Source organism: Choloepus didactylus, chromosome 18 (assembly GCF_015220235.1).
Source record: "Choloepus didactylus isolate mChoDid1 chromosome 18, mChoDid1.pri, whole genome shotgun sequence".
NCBI lineage: Eukaryota > Metazoa > Chordata > Mammalia > Pilosa > Megalonychidae > Choloepus > Choloepus didactylus.
Window position 1 is genome coordinate 46,089,820 of NC_051324.1, and position 18,908 is coordinate 46,108,727.

Below are 18,908 nucleotides of genomic sequence, written 5' to 3' on the forward strand. Positions count from 1 at the left end.
CAAAAAGCAGTGACTACCAGTTAAAAAGCATAACTACCAATTAGACCTAGAAATATATCAATGTCAGCAGAAGCCTGCTGCGTGTCCATTCCAGATCATAACCTATACCACTGCTCAGAGGTAATATTCTGACATTTGTGGTGATCATTTCCTTACTTTTCTGTAGACTTTTACAACCTACAGATTCATTCCAAACCAATAGAGTTTAGTTTTGTTTGTTTTTGAATTTTATATAATTGGAATACTACTATATGTGTTCTTTTGTGTCTTCTTTCAGAACCTAACAATATCTTTATAACTTTCATCCATATTATTATGTAGAACTATGTTTTAGATTCATCACCATATTACATTCATTTATATGAACATACCACAATTTCTGTATCCACTCCATTGTTGATGGCCATTTGGATTGTTTCTAATTTTTGACTATTATGACCAATGCTCTTATGAAATTCTTGTTTATGGGTACTGAGGCACATGTGCAGGAGTTCCTCTAGGCCATATATTTGGGAGTGGAATTGCTGGATGTATATTTTTCTTCATTTTTATTAGATAATAATAAACTGTATTCCAAAATGGTTGTATCAGTTTATTCTGCTAGCAGTGGGAGAGTGTTCCTGTTCCTCTGAGTCCTTACAGTTATTGTCAGACTCTTTAAAATTTCCCAGTCCATTGGGCCTAAAAATGTTACTCCTAGCAAACTGACTAAGAAAGCCAAACCTTAAGCTTTAAAAATTAGAGCAAAGGTGCAAAAATTAGGGACTCCCATTTAATAAGTCAAGCCCTCGATCTTATGAAACTTATTCTTGCAAAGGAATAGCTAAGCCTACTTATAATTATGCCTAAGAATCACCCCCAGAGAACCTTTCTTGTTGCTCAGATGTAGCTTCTCTCTCCCAGCCAGCTCTGCAGATAAACTCACTACCCTCCCTCCTACGTGGGACATGACTCCCAGGGATGTAGGTCTCCCTGGCAATGTAGGACACGGCTTGCAGAGATCAGCCTGGCCCTGGCATCGTGGGGTTGAGAATGCCTCCTTGACCAAAAGGGGGAAAATAAATGAAACAAAATAAAGTTTCAGTGGCTAGGAGATTTCAAATAGAATCAAGAGGTCATTATGGAGGTTATTCTTATGCATTATATAGATATTATTATCTATTATATAGATATTCCTTTTTAGGTTCTAGTGTATTAGAATAGTTAGAAGGAAATACCTGAATCTGTTGAACTGTAATCCAGTAGACTTGATTCTTGATGATGGTTTTTTAACTTTTTAGCTTTTATCATGGGACTGTATGATTATGAAAACCTTGTGACTGACATTTCCTTTATCCAGTGTATGGGCACATGAGTAATAAAATAAAGACAAAAAATATATAAATAATGGGGGGGGTGAGGGTGGATACGGGATATGGGATGTTTTGGGGGGTATTCTTTTTTATTTTTATTTTTTTTCTTTATTTTGGAGTAATGAAAATGTTCTAAAATTGAATGTGGTGATGAATGAACAACTATATGATGATACTGTGAGCCATTGATTGTATACTTTGGATGGATTATATGGTGTGTGAATATATATCAATAAAGTTGCATTTAAAAAATCATAATCACATAGGCAGTTCTATTAACTTTTCACAGGTTTGTTATATTTAACAAGCAAGACTGCATAACTTTGTGAAACACACTGTATATATTCCTGAATGGTTTTAAAGTAAAGCTGCAGAAATAATAGTATATTCTCCTTAATTCTGGATATACTATAGAGGTGTTAAATAAGACACAGTATGTAAAGAAAAGCCAACATGTAATAAAAAGATTTGCTTCCAAATCCTATCATTACTACAGGGTTTAATAATAATAAAATTAAATTTGTGTCTTCAAAAATAGTTAGAGCCAAGGGCTAAAGCTACTGATTTCTTCTTTAAGAAACACAGATATTCAGAACATTTTCATTTGTTAGTATTGGTTGGTACCTTCAATGTCTAGGAGTATTTAAAGTGTTAAAGGCATATCTCTTTAACCTCAGAGGGTCAGGAACCTTGTCTGTCTTTTTTACCACTCCATCCCAAAGAATGTCTTACATAATTGGTGCTCACTAAATATTTGTTGATTGAATTCAACTTGACTCCTTTTATTCTTAACTGAACTATATGGGGTTTTGTAGCCTTTATTTTGTGGTACTAATGGAGACACTCCTATTTTAGCCTTAATATTTTAGGACAATTTTGGGTGAGGACACATTCCATTACTCATAGTAACCAGACTTGGTTTACCAAAATCTACTATGAAACTTATTCTTGCAAAGGAATAGCTAAGCCTACATATAATTATACCTAAGAATCACCCCCAGAGAACCTCTGTTGTTGTAGAAGTTTGACATAGTTTGAAAGAAGCTTCTTTGTACTAGCGTACCAGTTAAAGTAGGTGTTCACATTTCAGGAAAAGCTGCTGTTGTTAGAGAATCCCTTAGCCATGATTTATGCAGTACTCATTTTCCCACTAAAGAGGAGATAGCACCAGAATTTTCTGCCTAGGTTAAGCTTCTGGAAGCCTTGCAACTACTCCTTACCCTTGTTTGTTTTGAGTCACTTTGCAGGATATGGTAGATATTAAAGTGATGTTATGGCATAGCCAAGATATCTCACCAGTCTTAAGGGAGAACCTCTCTCTTTGCCTTGTATAATTAGTATTGATCTAGTCTTTAGTGACAAAAGAAAAAAAAAAAAAGCCCTCAGTAGTGGCAGCTCTTTATTAAAACCAGAGGATATGAGACTTTGTTTAGATGTGTCTTGCTTTGATGTAATTTACCTCCAGAACACTTTTTAAAAGGGTTATTTACATAAATACAAATTTATAGTAATTTCTTCAACATTCTTTGTCACAGCTGGCAAAAGTGGTCACTCCCTCCTTGTAAATGTTGCTAAGGGTCAAGTCACTTATTTTATTTCAGCTTCACTCATAGGCCAGTTCAGTAGAAGAATTAGCTTGGATTTTTCTGACTTGCATTTGTAAAGGTAATCTTGAGAGAAATAGAGCACTTGTAGCTAACGGTGAGATAAAAGAATGATAACATTAACTAATAAATCTTTTTTAGTAGTCATTTCTTTGCAATGTATCACTTGCTTTTGTGAAATTTTCTCTTTTGAGAGAAGCCAAACTAAAGATGTGTAGAAGATTCAGAATTTTGTTACTTCTCTGATTCATCATCTTTATTTCCAACAGAGATTTTCGGTTTAGGCAAGACAGATTAGAGTCTTCCTACTGACTTAATTTGGTGAGTTTTTACGTAGTTTTATTTTAAACAGAGTTTAAGATCATGAAGAAAAAAGCAGAATGAGAGGCATAGAAATATTTACCATGGTTAAAAAATGCACATTTTGAGTGTAATCTATTTCATTACAGTACAAATGATATGTAAAGTTGAAGTTGTATAAGGTAAGCATATAAGATTTTCTTTTTTAAAAATAATAAACATTACAAATAGTGTTAAGGAAACATTTTTCAGAAGTGTCTTCAAAAGAAGTTTTATTCTAAATATTCTTCCCTGGAATAAACCAAAGCTATTTATTCAGATCTTCTCTGGTGACTACTGTGTATAGGGAAAGCTTTACACTAAGATGTTTGGATTTAAATTTTTAGTCAATGGTTGGTAAAACATGATGTGGAGATCTTAGAATAAGATTATTTTTCTCCCTAGAAAAGATCTTCAGGGCAATTGGAATTATAGTTTATAAATGAAGATACCATAAAGCAATTCCTGTGCTTCATTTTATTCTATAAAAGGAGTTTTATTATAAGCAGATTGCCTTTGTGTATGTACCTTAGAGTCCATCTCTCTATGGGTAACAACAACAAAAATCTTTCTGCCATTTCTGGCTGATACCTTAAACTTTTTACTTTGTGGTATGAGAATCTTGCCTCAAATGCTTATGTATGCTTTTACAGAATTTTATTTGGTAAAATAGGTGTAATTGTATTTTATTCTTTAAAATTCAGATAGAAATTATTGGAAACCAGGAAATTCAGTTAAGGCATTCTGTCTGACTTTCCCCTATTTTGTCTGCTTCTGTGGTTTTACTTTTTCCTTGCATCATGAATTTTGGAATGAACACTTAAACTAAGAACTTCCTGCCTGTCCTTTGTTCCATTTAGTTAGAACCTTAATGTTAACATAGAAATTGGCTCTTTAAAAATAACTTTAAAAGAAGAGGGAATTTATTTTCTGCAGATGGTTTCTAGGTAAGGAGCATGTGTCCATGTAAACGTAGTCAAAGTTACTTCAGTTAAGACCATTGTTAAAGGAGAAGATTAAAAGCATACTTATACTAGGATGTCGGTTTCATAGTTGGAGGGAGATCTAGATGTCTCTTATAAAGAAAAATATCTCCAGGAATATTGAATTCTGTACTACTAGATATTAGTTCTTAATGCTGAATATGATTCGTTGCCCTTGTAGTGTACTGCATCCTCTGGAATAGGTAGGCCTTCCTTTTCGGCTTCTAAGTTAATGAACTTATTCCAGATTGTATACCCTAAGAATAATTTAGACTTTTTCTTTTGAAATGAATTCCTTGGACCCTTTCCGTGGCCAAGTTGTGTGACCAAGAAATATTTAAAATGACATGACCAAAGTGTAGATGGCCAAAGAGAACCATGTGTTGAATTTGGCTTCTATAAAGGCCAGAAGACCCTGTGGGGTTATGCAACCTTGACTGTTTATTTCACTGAAATGACTCTTCTCGTTTGGAGTTCCTTGCAGATTGGATATGCTTAAATGGTATTAGGGCCAAGCCTTTCATCTATTTGCTATTTGAGATTTTCCAAAGTTCTTCCTAGTTGTAGTTAAGGGGAAGGGGTGAAAGACCATAGCCTCTAAAATCTCAAAACAGCTTTGGAAATATAACTATACAGTAAATAGAATCTTCTTAACCAAAGAGTTTTTTTCCCTCCTCCTCCTCCTCCTTCTTTTTTTTTTTTTAATTCTTATCCATCTCTTGTTTCAGAATAAATAAACTGTCTCAGCCCAGAGGAAAAATCCTTGATAACATGTGGGATGTGTTAAAATTTTCATTCTTCCCAAGATCTTTGTGGCCTTAGAGATTTTTGCCCAAGCCATTCAGTGGAATCAACACATCATTCTCATTTGTGGAAGGAGAAGTTACTGATTGGTTTTGCCTTTCTAACTTCATTTCTAAAGGTGTTTTCCTTTGGAACTGAGAGCTACTTTTGAGATGAAATAGCGCCTATATAATCAGGTTTTTTCCTGATTTGGGTGCATATCATTCCATTTCAGAGATCTCCCTCGTGATGAACTTTGAAATTGATGTGTGGAAAAGTTTAGTCTGATGAACTCTACCTTGCCACCTTCCTCCACCTCCTCCTCCCTTTCTTTTTCTTTCTTCTTCCTTCGTTCTTTTTTTAAAGCAGCCTGAGAAGTTTTTCTTTCTCACAGGGGTTCTGTGATTAACTACATCAGTAAATCACCTGACAGGTATTTTTTTTTTCTTGTAGAATATAACATAAATACATAAAAGTGACAACTTTCCAAGTGCAATTTAACAAGTAGAGGGCAAATTTCAAAGAATATTATAGGTTACAATTCCACAGTTGCAGTTATCTCCTTATTATGAAATATAGCATATATACAAAAAGATAATATCTTTCAAAGTATGATTTAACAAGTAGATATATTGGAAATTTCCAAAGTTATTATGAGTTATAGTACCATAGTTTCAGTTATTTCCTTGTTGTGAAATAACAACATATATACAAAAAGTGTAGCTTTCAAATTACCATTTAACAAGTAGCTGTAGAACAAATTTCAAAGGATGCTATGGGTTACAGCTCCACCATTTCAATTCTTTCCTTCTAACTATTCTAATACCCTAGCAACTAAGAAAAAGAAAATTATATAAATATTCAATATTCATTATCCTTTGTTAAATTAACCTTGTGAAAACTGTGCTTGTTGCAGCCCTGGTTTATTCTGCTGAATTCCGTTCAAGTGGAGACAGGAATTCTTCTTCCAGTATTGTTCTGTCAATGTATTTAGCTCATTAGTGATTTGTGACTAAATTAAAAAGCAAAACAAGAAGTCTTTTAATGTCTCTGGAGTTGCAGTCTTACAGGGTTGTTGAGTGACATCTACCCCTTTCCAGGATAAACCTCTACATTTGGAGCAAAGCATGCATTGCATTCTCCCTGAGCATATTTTTGGGGTAGGGAATTATACTAATATATCTATATCAACAATTCTTACATAATGGATAGTTTTAAAGGCATGGATTGTCCAGCCCTTAATTTAATTGGCAATGACTTTTTCTGCTCTTTGATTTTTTGTTACTAGAAAAGTTGCATCGAAGGTGAGAATTATTCTATAACCTTTTAATTGACTACTAAGTTCTCCTTGGGAACCAGGACACCTTGCAGTTATTTATAACGTCTAGAGAAGGGCCATGAGGCTGTAAACAGCCATTGCTCACTGAGACTTGAGTCAGTAGGAGCATTCTGTTGGCTATCCCATTGCTTTCAGTGGCTTGAGATTCTTTCATGTACCTTCCTGTTCATCTTCAACTTGACCATGTCTAGGTGAGCCTTACTATCCAGGTTATTTCTATAAAACTCTTAGGACACTTATATTGAGGAGAATGAGGAAAAAATAGCCTTTTTATGTGCAAAAGCATGTCTAATCCTCACAATCATTTTAGAGTCTATGCCTGCCTAACAGATATTTGTAAACTGGGAAAATCTTAAAGGTACTGACATGCACATGTAATACTATACTTGTTTCTGAATTTTCCTTACATACAAGAGTTGCAAGAGCAATTCAACTCTTAATAAGATAAATATGTTTTACTTCAGACTACATCTTAGCCTGGTTTAGAAAAAATTTAGTTATGTGTCTAGACATGCTTATAAGATATATCTATGTATACACATGTCGTGTATGTATTTATTGTTAATTATCTTTTCTTTACATGTCAGTGTTAAAGGACTCAAACCCCATGTTGGGTATGAAACTTATAAATCAAATCTAAGTACATGCTAAGATTCTGCCTCAGTTTTATCAATATTTTAGAATTTTATTGCTTAGAATTTAACTTGAAATAACTTAGACATTTAGCCTGAATATTGAACATTTTGAGTTCCTAAACACTGTAGTAATGGTACTTTCTGTAACCAGGATTAGCATGTATTTATTATAGGAAATGTGCTTATATTACTATTATTTTGTGGGTTCAGGAACTTCTCCATTTGACCTTGCAGGTTTCCCTTTTATTCCCAATTCTCCTGGATTTTTTTTTATTTAAAAACAAAAAGGTATAAATAAGTTTTAGAATGTATTCAATCAATTCTTCAGAATTGGAGTAAGAAGAACTGATAGTTTTTTTTTAATTTTTAATTGTTTTATAAGTATTTCTGCATTCCTATAGCTGTTATCCATTCAGCAATTCCTAAACTTTTAATTTGTTAACTAGAACTTATTAAGGAAGAATATAATCCCTAAAGAGAAAGAGTCTAGTTATTCAACAAGTTTCACTGAACGAGAATTTATTGAATGGGAAGACAAGTGATAAACGTTAAGAAACAAGATAACATCAGATAGAGGTAATAAGTGGAGGGTTCTTCAAATTAGGTGGTCAGGGAAGACTGCTCTGAGGATGTTGTATTTGAAAGGAAACTTAAATGACAAGAAAGAGCCAACTGTGAAAAGTTCTAACGGAAGAAAGAGCTTTCCAGGTTGAGGAAAGAGCCTGATGTGTTCACAGAATAGAATTAAAGACCTGAGTGACTCAACATAGTGATTGGAGGACTAAGGAGGGAGGTAGAGGTCATGCAGTCATTCATGACAAGAAGCGTGGATGCTATTTGAAAGCATTGGGAAGCCAATTAAGAATTCCCATCTTGTCTCTCTTATGGATCTGATTTATAACCCATCTCAAAACTTGGAAAAGTTAATTGTAAATGCTGCTAATCATTTTTAAATTTTTTAAATTGTTTGAATAGGTGGTATAATCACATGGCTTAAACTTCAAAAAGTACAAAAGGGGATACAGTGAAAATTCTTCTTCCCATCCATGTGCCCCGTTTCCTTCCCTTGAAGTAACCAGTATTCCTATAGTCTTGTATAGCTTTCCAGAAATATTCTATGTACATTAAAACAAATATATATCTTTGCCTTTTTTAAAACAGAAAGACCTTCCTCATTCTTTCTTTACAGATGCTTATAATTACTAATTGCTTGTCCGGTATCATAATTTACTTAATCCCCTGTTAATGGGCTTTTAAGTTATTTCAATTATTTTGTGATTACACATAGTGACACAGTGCATAAACTTTATATTTGTCATTTAAAATATATCAATAGGGATAAATTTCTAGAAGTGGAATTGCTGGATCAAAGGATATATACATTTCTTTTTTTGATAGATGCTGCTAGATTGCTCTTCATAGAAATGGTTGCAATTTATATTCCAACCAGGAATGTTCTCCCTAGCCTCAGGAAGTGTTATCAAATATTTTGATCTTTGCCAATTCAGTGGGTGAGTCACTGTTTGGTTTAATTTGCTTTTATCTTATGATGAATGAGAATGAGTATCTTTTCAGATATTTAAGAACCGTTTGTATTTCCATTTCTGTTAACTGTTGTTCTTCGTCCATTTTTCTTTTAGACTGTTGAATTTTTTCTTCTTGATATCTAGATTAGTTTAATATTGCTAAATCTCTTTAAAGGTATAGTGTTAAAGGGTTTTTTTTTTAAAGCAGTCATCTTTAACTTGTAATTTTACAAAGCATGAACCTGATAAAAGATCTCAATCCTTTGCAGATCGAGATCTTTCTTGATTGCCCTTAGTTTCATTTTAAGAAGTATCTCTAAATTTTTTTAAAAAAGTGCATTTAGTATTTTGTTAGACTAGATTAAACTGCAAAAAGTTTACTCATAATAAATATTCAAAAGTCATTCAAACCTTGCAGCAGAAAAAGTCAATGTGACCTGTAATAATCTGTCCTTGAGGTAATGAGAAAAAATTTATTACCTCCTGGGCTGTATATTATTGAGGACACTGTAACAGAAGAACTAAAAAAAGCTCCTTTTAGATCACGTAAGTTCCTCAGAAATGAGTATACTCAAGTCTTTCCATGTGTTTTTTCCTTTTATTGTCGACAATCTTTTTGTCGTCTTCCTTTTGGAAAATGCGAACGTCTCTCAGGTTTAAAATAGTTATGTCATGGGGATTTTTCCTTACTTGGAAACTGTACAAGACTTTAAACCAAAAGAAAAAAAAAGTGATAGGCTTTTTAAAAAGTCCCTAACAAACCAAGAAGCTCTGTTCTCAGCCATCTAACTTGTGCGTGTTTGTGTGTTATGTTGAACTATATGAAATTGTTGGTATTTGACTATTTTTGACCTGTAAAACAACAATTTTATGGTTAAATCTAATATCTCCATAATCTTATTCATGTAATTTTAAGACTGATGGACATAAGACTAACTCATAGTTGGTATGTATGGGATATACCTAACTATCTGTGTTAGGTGGGTTTTTCTTTTCTTTTTTTTTTTTTAAATCCTCTGGGTGAGTGAATTAGTTTGAAGATAGAGAAGTGCTCATGGAGAGTAAAGACAAAAAAAATGACTGCACATGCTGTCTATGTAATACTTTTCAGGCAGTGTTCTAGCCTGGCTGTGCGTATGCTGCAGGTTAAACTATTGGGACATGTCCCCCTATTCTATTCTATCTATTCTGTTCCTGAAAGACTTCTGATTATGTAAGAGTTCAGTTCAAATTAGTTTCTGATTTGTGTAAAATTCATTTGTAAAAGGAAGATAAGCTTGTTATTGGATGAAAAGCTTTTTCCAGGGCTGGGACTTGAGGTGCCAGGCTAGGAGTTTTGGGCTTTATATGTAATTCATCCAAAAGAACAAATTAATGATTCTCATTACATTGCAAATCTAGTATACTCAGCATTTTCAAAGTGCGTCTTTCAGAGAAACGAGTTAATGAACTTGAATGCAACTGGATAAATGTTTCAGTCATAAAAGTATTTTTATTGAATGTCTTCCGTTTCAGGGAGGATGTGCTTGATGGGAAGAGGATACAAAGAATAATTACAAATCCTTTTTAAGGAACTTAAAGTCTGCTAGAGGCAACAGAAGTGTTCATAGTGTAAAAGAAAGCGGAAAAGTGCACCATGTAGGTTGAAAGCATCATCTGAGCATCATGACAGCATTATAACACATTTTTACATCTGCCCACTCTCTACAGTGTAGCATTCTAGTTAGAAGTCATATTATATTGATTTTGCCAAAAATGATTAACTTCTTCATGGTCTCATCATACCTACTAGCCAGTAGAGATAGTTGTTAGTTGCTAGCTGATACTACCTTCATTGGAATTTGAGCATTATTTCAGTCAATAGAGATGTTTTAAAGTAGATTTCTTGATGTGACTCAGAAGAGGTCTTTCCTCACAGATCGGGATTTAATAGAGTGAGCAGGGAAATAAATGATGGTATGTAATTGAGGTGTTCAGCCTCAGAGTTCTCAGCATACTAGGAAGATGGGTAAGCTTTAGAAAATAAATTTTACATTAGAGAATTTCAGTGGTCTTGTCTGAACTTGTTTGAAGCAGGAACAATATATTTTGGCACTAGTTGTCTCCTGCAAAGATTCTCACTGTGACCCCCAAATAGACCTCTTCTTTTCTAAAATTGTTTTTTCTGCTGAGCATCTGCAGCAACTGGCATGAAGTGTTAGAGAGTTCATGTAGCACCAGGCTAGTTTGCTGATGAACACTTTGCCCAGGATGCTCGCTATGAGTGAAATTAATTAGACTTGTGCTATCCTGGTCAATTTCCCTCTCAGTTTGTTGTTTAGTTATAACTCATTGGAGTCTGCAGCTGATTCTCCAGTTCTACCAGCTACCGTGTGTTGGTCATTGAAAGGGATGTGTTGGGAGGGTGATGTTGTTAAAAGAAAGACTTGGCTTATAAAATAAGTCAGAAGCAAAAAAGATTTTTAGAAAGTAGCCAAGACCATAGTAGAGTATTTTTTTTTCTGGTTATAATAATGGGCCATGGTTAAATAGCAACATTTAAGGCATTAAAATGAACTGTTTTTAAAGACTTGGCCTTTTCTTAGACTTAGGGAATTCTTAAATTCTTCAAAATAGTTCTTCAAAATAGGCTCACTCAGTGTAGTGCTGAGCTGCAACTCACACCTCCAGAGCCAAATTTTATGCTCTTAACTAACATGTAAAATTCACATCTTCATTGCCACCCCACCCAAAAGATAGTTTTCAGTAGGAATTTTGAAATTGTTGCTGGCCCCTACTGGTAGTAATGGTAATTGGAATTCTTAGAACTAACTGCCTAAGGTGCATTTATTTGTTACTGGACAAAGAAAGAGTTCTGTGATAATGTTTTCCACCAAATGCAAGTCTACCTGGGAGGTGATCACAGTAACAATTGGTCTCTTTTCTTTATGTTATCATAGAATTACAAATTGCAAGGACAAGTGAAGGCCCAAATGCCACTGTAGTACTAGTTTGCTAGCTTAAGGGAAATAGCATTCATGTATAATCTTCTGTGATTACATGACATGTAATTGTCAAAGCTGGTGGGGATAGTGTTTATGATCAGTGGGAACATTTAATTCCGTTTATTAATAGTATTGTCTCTGAGGGTGTAACTATGTCTTATTAATCCCCTTGCTTATGATGTAAGTTGAATTAATATTTTGAGTGATTTTGTTGTTATTTGCTTATACTTCCTTGTACAAAGGATTCGAGGCAGCTTCCAAAAATACTTAACATATAAAAGAGTAAAATAAACAGTTGAGGGAATTATAGCACAGGGAAAAATGAAGTTAAGAAAATAGCAAAACCATTATAGAATGAGCATATGAGCCTATAGTTTTGTCTCAGGGCTTCCTAGTAAGTAAGTAACTGAGCAAAGAGGGAAACATGACAGTTGTAAGTTCATATTGTCCACCAAGTTAAGACAAACCAGGCTTTCAGGAAAGAAATTCCTGTTTTGGACTTTATAAACCAATTAATAAGTAATATAATGGAACACATCCTTACACTATTCCTACAACTTATATAATATAGTAAAACATAATGCAGAAGAGTACTAAGAATAGAATATGCTCAAGTAGCTATCATCCCAAACTAACAGACATTTGTATTGTCATATTTGCCTCAGATCATCCTTATTTTAAAGAGAAAGAAAATTAAAGTATCATATTCTTTCCTAGTCTCATTCTTTTCCCTCTTTTTCCTGTCATGAATCTGATACATGGCCTGTCATGTTTTTTTCTTCTGCATATCTGTTAGTAATACATTAATCTTAAATTTGCATAAATAATGTATATGACATTCCAAAACTTTTTTTCATTAGCATTGTCTTTGATGTCCATGTTGTTATAGATCTAGTTCATTAATTTTAAATCCCAAAGTACAGTTTTCCATTATATGGAAGTGACCCAATTTAGATATCTATTTCCCTACTAGTGGATTTTTAGTTTATGTCTTCTTGTCCCATGTGTGGAGTTTCTCTAGGGCTGTGGTTCTCAAAGTATGGTTCCTAGATCAGCAGAATCAGGATCACTTGGGAGAAATGCAAATTCTGTGCCCCAGGCCAGATAACTGAATCAAAAACTCTGGGAGTGAGGGACACCAATCTGTTGAACAGATGTTTTTGATGCATGCTACATTTTGAGAACCACTGTTTAGTACATATATAGTTAAAAGTGGATTTATGAATTCTTAGGGTATGCATATTTTTAATTTTAGATATGGCCAAATTTCTATCTAAACTATGCTCACTAATTTACAGTCTCACCAGCAGTATAGGAGAGTTCCCATTTCTCCACTCACGGTTTTTTTTTTTCTTACTGATAGGCATGAAATATTTAAGAGCTATTTATATAAATATATTTCCTATTTTGTAAACATTTGTATAAAGTTGTTGGGCTTTTTTTCTTACTGATTTTATGAGAACAGTCTATCAATTTATATATTATTAAAATTATCCCTGTGAAAAAATTATCCCTGTCAAGTAAAAAAGAAAAAAACAAATTTGAACTTGGTAAGGAGAGACTTTATTAGAAAGGATTATTTTAAGGGGGAAAGGGGCTATTGCAATAGAGGGAGGGAACTAATTGCAATAGGTGGAACACTCTGACCATAAGGTCTGCAAGCATCTCAAGAGTTAGGCAAAAGGGTTTTTCTTTTATAGAGAGGAAGGAACTGGGTGAAGGGAAATGGGGTGAAAGGTTGGTGTGATCAGATAGAGAGCTGAGAATATTTTATGCTGAGATAGCCTATTCTCTGGGAGGCACCCTTAAAGTTCAGGGGTCTGGAGGAAGGAGAGAAGCTTCACCAATATGTGGTTAACAAGCATTTTGATCAGATTGATCAATGGAGACAAGTAGTTCAGCTAATCATTTATGAGGCAAAGAATGAGAATGAGGAGGTTCTACATCCAGCTTTACCACAGGTAAACAAGAGAGGCATTCCTGAGTCTTATCTAAGTCATATGGGGAAAAGTGGTTCTTTGCAGTAATCCATTTTCTGAAATACAGAGGGTGGGGGTGTTTCATAACCTTCCTTATTTTCCAGGATCACAGGACTCAGGTAAAAATTTCAGTTTGTCATCCCTTTGTTGTTATATATTATAAGCATTTTTTTTTTCATTTTGTCTTTTGGCTTTATTTATGTTGTTTAAAATTTAATTATATACACATTCACTTTTTTGAGTGGCTTTTGTTTTTTGAAAGGCTTGGAGGGGAGAATTTTGAGTTGGATTTGATTTGCTACTGGGAGACCCTGTTGAGAAGTATAAGAGTTATTTGAAAATGGTCTGAGGCTTACGAAGGGGGTCAGAGTTAGAGAAATTTGGGAAACATATGTATAAAAACAGACATTGAGATGCTGTTGAGATGGATCAGATTGCCATGAAAGAGAATGTAGATTGAGACAATGATTGAGGAACAACAGTAGAGGAAGAGAATCCGGTGAAAGAGGTTGAGAGGGTCAGAAAACCAGAGAGAGCAAGAAGAATCTGGAATATCAGGTGGTACCATATTGTAAACGTGACAGATCTCTAAAGCTGCAGAGAAATGAACACATCTAAGAAAGGCATAAATGTTGGCCTTAAGAGAGCAGATAGCAGGGGGTTTAGGAATATAAGACTACTCTTAATGTTGGCAGTGAAGTGCAGAAGATTAAGCAGTAGCTAGAATACTCTTAGGTTATTCTCCCTTAGGAGTGGAATATTTGTACCCCAAGGGAAGGGGCCAGTGGCAAGGATGTGGCTGGTGTTAACTTTGCTGTCCCCTCTTCAGGCAGTCTTTTCATAGATGTGATTTATATGCCTTTTGTGTAAATTTATTTGGTTAAGGTATTTAAGTATTGTGCAGAGAATTAAAATAGAATGATAAAATTGTGACTAGGAGACTTCTTTAGATTAGGTGATCTTCTGTCAGGTAACATTTAAATTTGTGACCTCATTGCTAAGGAGCTGTTTGATCAGGATAGAGCATTCCAAACTGGAGACAATGTCTAGTAGGATAGTACACCATCAATCTAATAAAGTCCTCTTGCTTCTTGCATCTGACTAGGGTGAAGAGAGAATAGAGATCTTTGCCCCCCTGACTTTGGAAATCTCGGTTAACCTTCAAACTGGCGATGTCAAGGGTTCCAAGTCCTCCACCTCCGGCAGAAATGTCAAGTGGCCCTGTAGCAGAGAGCTGGTGCTACACACAAGTAAGTTCATATTTTCACCCTATAAATCTTGCATCTTGGGAGGATTTGGTGGTCAAAAAGAGTATGGATTTCTTTTTCCAAATAGCAGATAGGTAACGTACTTTAGGCCATAGTTTTCAATGAAGGTTGAAAGGGCGAGTCCTGGAAACTAGATCCTCTTACATCCCCCTTGATGGAAATGTGTTCTAAGGTTTCTCTGTTGGGTGAGTGGAGGGGAAACAAATTTGAGATATGCAGCCCTAGGCAGTGGCATCAACATCTCAATTGTCAAACACTGCTCTGAGCCGAGAGGCTAATTTTAGGTATAGTTTTATATCTGCTTTCCCAACCATGTCTATGCTTTTCTCACTTGCTATCCAGTGTTTCAGGAAGCCGAGAAAAGTTATGAAAGCAGCTGGTCAGAGTGAGATTTCATAACATGTGGACAAGGGACTGAGACGAGAAGAAGTTGACCTCCATACTAGCCAAATAGTGCTGTCTTCCTATCAGAATCATGAAGAGGGAGGGATGGGAAATGATTATCTGACCTTCAGCTTTTTTTTTTTTTTTGTTTGGTTGCCCACTTACTATTTAATTGCTTCCTGGTTTTCTCTCAACAGATCAAGGTAGTAAAATTCTCCTACATGTGGACCATCAATAACTTTAGTTTTTGCCGGGAGGAAATGGGTGAAGTCATTAAAAGTTCAACCTTTTCATCAGGAGCCAATGATAAATTGAAATGGTGAGGAAGAATACATATAGCTGTAAAAATCTTTCTAAAAGTTGCCTGTTTTGCTTGGTTTTACAGGACACATACTAAAATGTAAGCTTCGTGAAGGCAGGGACTTTGTTTTATTCTTACTGTATTCCCTGGTTCCTGGCACATAATAGGTGCAAGGTGCAAATATAAATATTTGTTGAATTAATTCAATGAGTACATCTGGGATTAGCAAATACAAATGGCTATAAATGAATAAAGAGGGCCAGTGTTGTAAATGATATCCATAAGTGGTAAGAGTGGTGATTACTCGGCAAACTGGCAAATGTGTGTCCTCCTAACGGGGGTGGTGGCTAGTCAACTCCAGCTGATTATGCATGAATAAAAGCTCACCATTGCCAGATTTTCTGATTTTTCAAGAAATTTGGATTTTAACATAAAAACTTGACTGTAAAGGGGATTTATTTGCTCATTTAACTGGAATGACCAGGATGTAGGATGGATTTGAAGGTAGTTTGATCTAGCAACCTAGTGGTTAGATTAAGAAACCCATTCCTCTCAGCTTGATATCTCAAGTCTAGTTTACTTTTTGATCGAAGAATGGCTGGCGGTAACAATGGGTATAATCCATTACCATCCAACAAAAGTTTCTCTGAGCTAACTGTGGCCCAAGGATAGATATGTCATATACACATTGATTGGTTTAGTTCTGGACTAATCCCTGAATTAATCCGTGTGGCAAGGGGAATGCAATTTGGAAATGGAGGTCAATTCCATTCAAACCATGTGTCTTCTTGAGGAGGAGGAGGAGCAGGTAGTTAAGGAGATAGTTAATCATGTGCCCACTGCAAGGGTCAAAAAGCATGTCTGTGGAAAACCAGTTTTTGACCTCTGATAACCCACTGAAAAATTGTTCATTCATTCATTCAGTATTTGTTTGCCTATGTACATTAAGCAATGTACTACTAGAAGTTGAGAGACATGCGTATTTATAGGCATTGTGTTTAAATCTACATCCTTAGCACAGTGTATAGTGCTGTAGGAGCACATGTACTCTCGAGAGAGGCACTGGGTTGGACCACCTGTTTGAGAGGTGCCATACGCTGGCAGGGCTTTTGGATACAGATAGCTTATGTATTATATGTGGTACAAGCAATGACTGAACCACATGTAGTTCAGTTAATGACATTTACAGTTTACTCAGTTGAACCTATTACATTCTGTCTGAATTTTGTTTTGATTCATTGGTAACAGATTGGCATCTCTAACCCTATTTAGAAGCCTAGTTTGGAACTCTGTCTTGTGTGATGGGAGTTTACCTTTGTCTGTTCCTCCTCCCTACTTCCTCCTTTATTTTAATCTTGCAGTGTTATGGCCAGACTGGTATATTCTGTAAAAGATTGTGTACTGTTCACATATTTCTCTAGAATTCTTTTGTCTCCCAAGGTTATATTAAAGGGATCTCTGCGATTTTTTTTTCCCCATGGTTTCTCCAAAGTCCCAACAAAATTTAGGCTGCCTTCCCTGAGATTGAGGATTAAAATAGAGCAAGACTAGACCACATTTTAAAATATTTTGATGGGGGAGGGAGAGAGTGATTTGGGAGATTATGAGGAAAGAGGCAGAAATTTAAGGGATGTGTTGTCAGATTCTAGAATGCCTCTTTTTTGTCGTTTACTTTTTAAAAGGTAACCCAGCTTCCTCTACAAAAGTGGTTCCCAAGAGGTTATTGTACTGAATCAGAATCTTTTTGTGGGGGCCTGGGATTTTTTAAAAAACATTTCTTCTGGTGATTCTGATGTCTGTCGTTTTATTTCATGAGCCTATAAAGCATGGATGCTTTTAACACACTTTTTTCCCTTGTCTGTTGTTGGCAGGTGTTTGCGAGTAAACCCAAAAGGGCTAGATGAAGAAAGTAAAGATTATCTTTCACTTTACCTGTTACTGGTCAGCTGTCCAAAGAGTGAAGTTCGGGCAAAATTCAAATTCTCCATCCTGAATGCCAAGGGAGAGGAAACCAAAGCTATGGGTAAATTTTCTCCTCTTTGTTGGCTCTTTATTTTCGTATCCAATAATTTCATACACTGACAAGCTGTAGATTTGATCTGGTTTTTGACTAACCCTAAATATGACTTTTCTTTTTTCACCTCAGAGAGTCAGCGGGCCTATAGGTTTGTGCAAGGCAAAGACTGGGGATTCAAAAAATTCATCCGTAGAGATTTTCTCTTGGATGAGGCCAACGGGCTTCTCCCTGATGACAAGCTTACCCTGTTCTGTGAGGTGAGTCTTTTTACCTACTGTGAGACTAGCAATTCCCAGACCTGATGGGTATTGATACACTTAATGGTATTGTATTAGACATGGAGAGTGAGAAAAATTCCCAAGTGGGGTGGTGCTTTACAAACATATTTATGTGACTGAAAACTGCCTCATGATTTAAAGATCGTTGGACATCTCAGCTTTCTACTTGTTACTCTTCTTAAAAACAAAGATCATATGCAATCTTGATATGTGTGAATGTTGAGATGCTTGGGTCAGGATTCTGGCTTTTTCACTGTGGGTTTTTTTCAGGTAGCATTTAGAAGGGCTGTCACCTCAGGCTGAGGAGAATGGTCATAAATTAGATATGTCTGTTTATTCCTTAAACCTTCTGGCTCCTCCTTTAGTATAAAGTCCACATGTGTTTGACTATGGATCACTTTCCTTTTCTGCTCTTTGAACTAGGTTACTGTTAAAAGGAGTTGAGAGCATACGGTTTGTCTTACTGGAGTAATTGTGAAATAGGAAGATGAGACCATTTTTTTTCTGGGGTTAAGGCTAGTAACATTCTCTAACTGTAGTTCTCTTACCAATGAGCCAAGATCTTTCCCAGGCTTACTGGAAAACCCTTGAGGTAAAACTCCCGAACTGAAAGTAGGTTGGGAGTTTCTTTAATGAGTGTATATTTAGTCATTTCATGCTGTTATCAATACATTTATAAATACTTGTAAGTTTACAGTGTAATAAATGAATAAACCCTCCAGCAAACTGGGACGTTAGTGTTCCCCATATATCGTATGATCAGGGAACCACTTCTGAGCAGCACCACTTAATGAGAATAACCGCTGTATGTTCATGAGGGACAGTGCAGGCTAGTTCCCCAGCTACCAGTGAAGAGTATGCTCTGACAGGTAGTAGTCTCACATGGTGAGTTAGTGACAGTTCCAAAAGCACGTTATTACCTGTGCAGCAGGGAAGGGTATACCTTAGGAATCTTGCTGTTTTGCAGAAGAGGCCTGGCTGGCAGTAGCTGGCTTCTTTTCTGAGTCACAGCTTATGGAGTATTTTAGCAGAATAGGTGCCAATGATTAGAAAATTTTGAAGCATGGCTTGTTATTAAAATACCATACTGGATGCATAAAATATGGTTTGTTTAATAACTACCTCCTTTCCTTTTT

The 18,908-nt window shown here is 35.5% G+C and overlaps 1 protein-coding gene across 1 annotated transcript in view; it reads left to right on the forward strand.

The window, feature by feature from the left end:
- Positions 1 to 18,908, forward strand: part of LOC119513657 (speckle type BTB/POZ protein) — a 102,106-nt gene that overhangs the window by 66,516 nt on the left and 16,682 nt on the right. The window contains 4 exon segments of the mRNA XM_037809049.1: positions 14,630 to 14,774; positions 15,374 to 15,495; positions 17,349 to 17,500; positions 17,624 to 17,751. Coding sequence (XP_037664977.1) covers positions 14,697 to 14,774; positions 15,374 to 15,495; positions 17,349 to 17,500; positions 17,624 to 17,751 — 480 coding nt within the window. The 5' untranslated portion in view covers positions 14,630 to 14,696.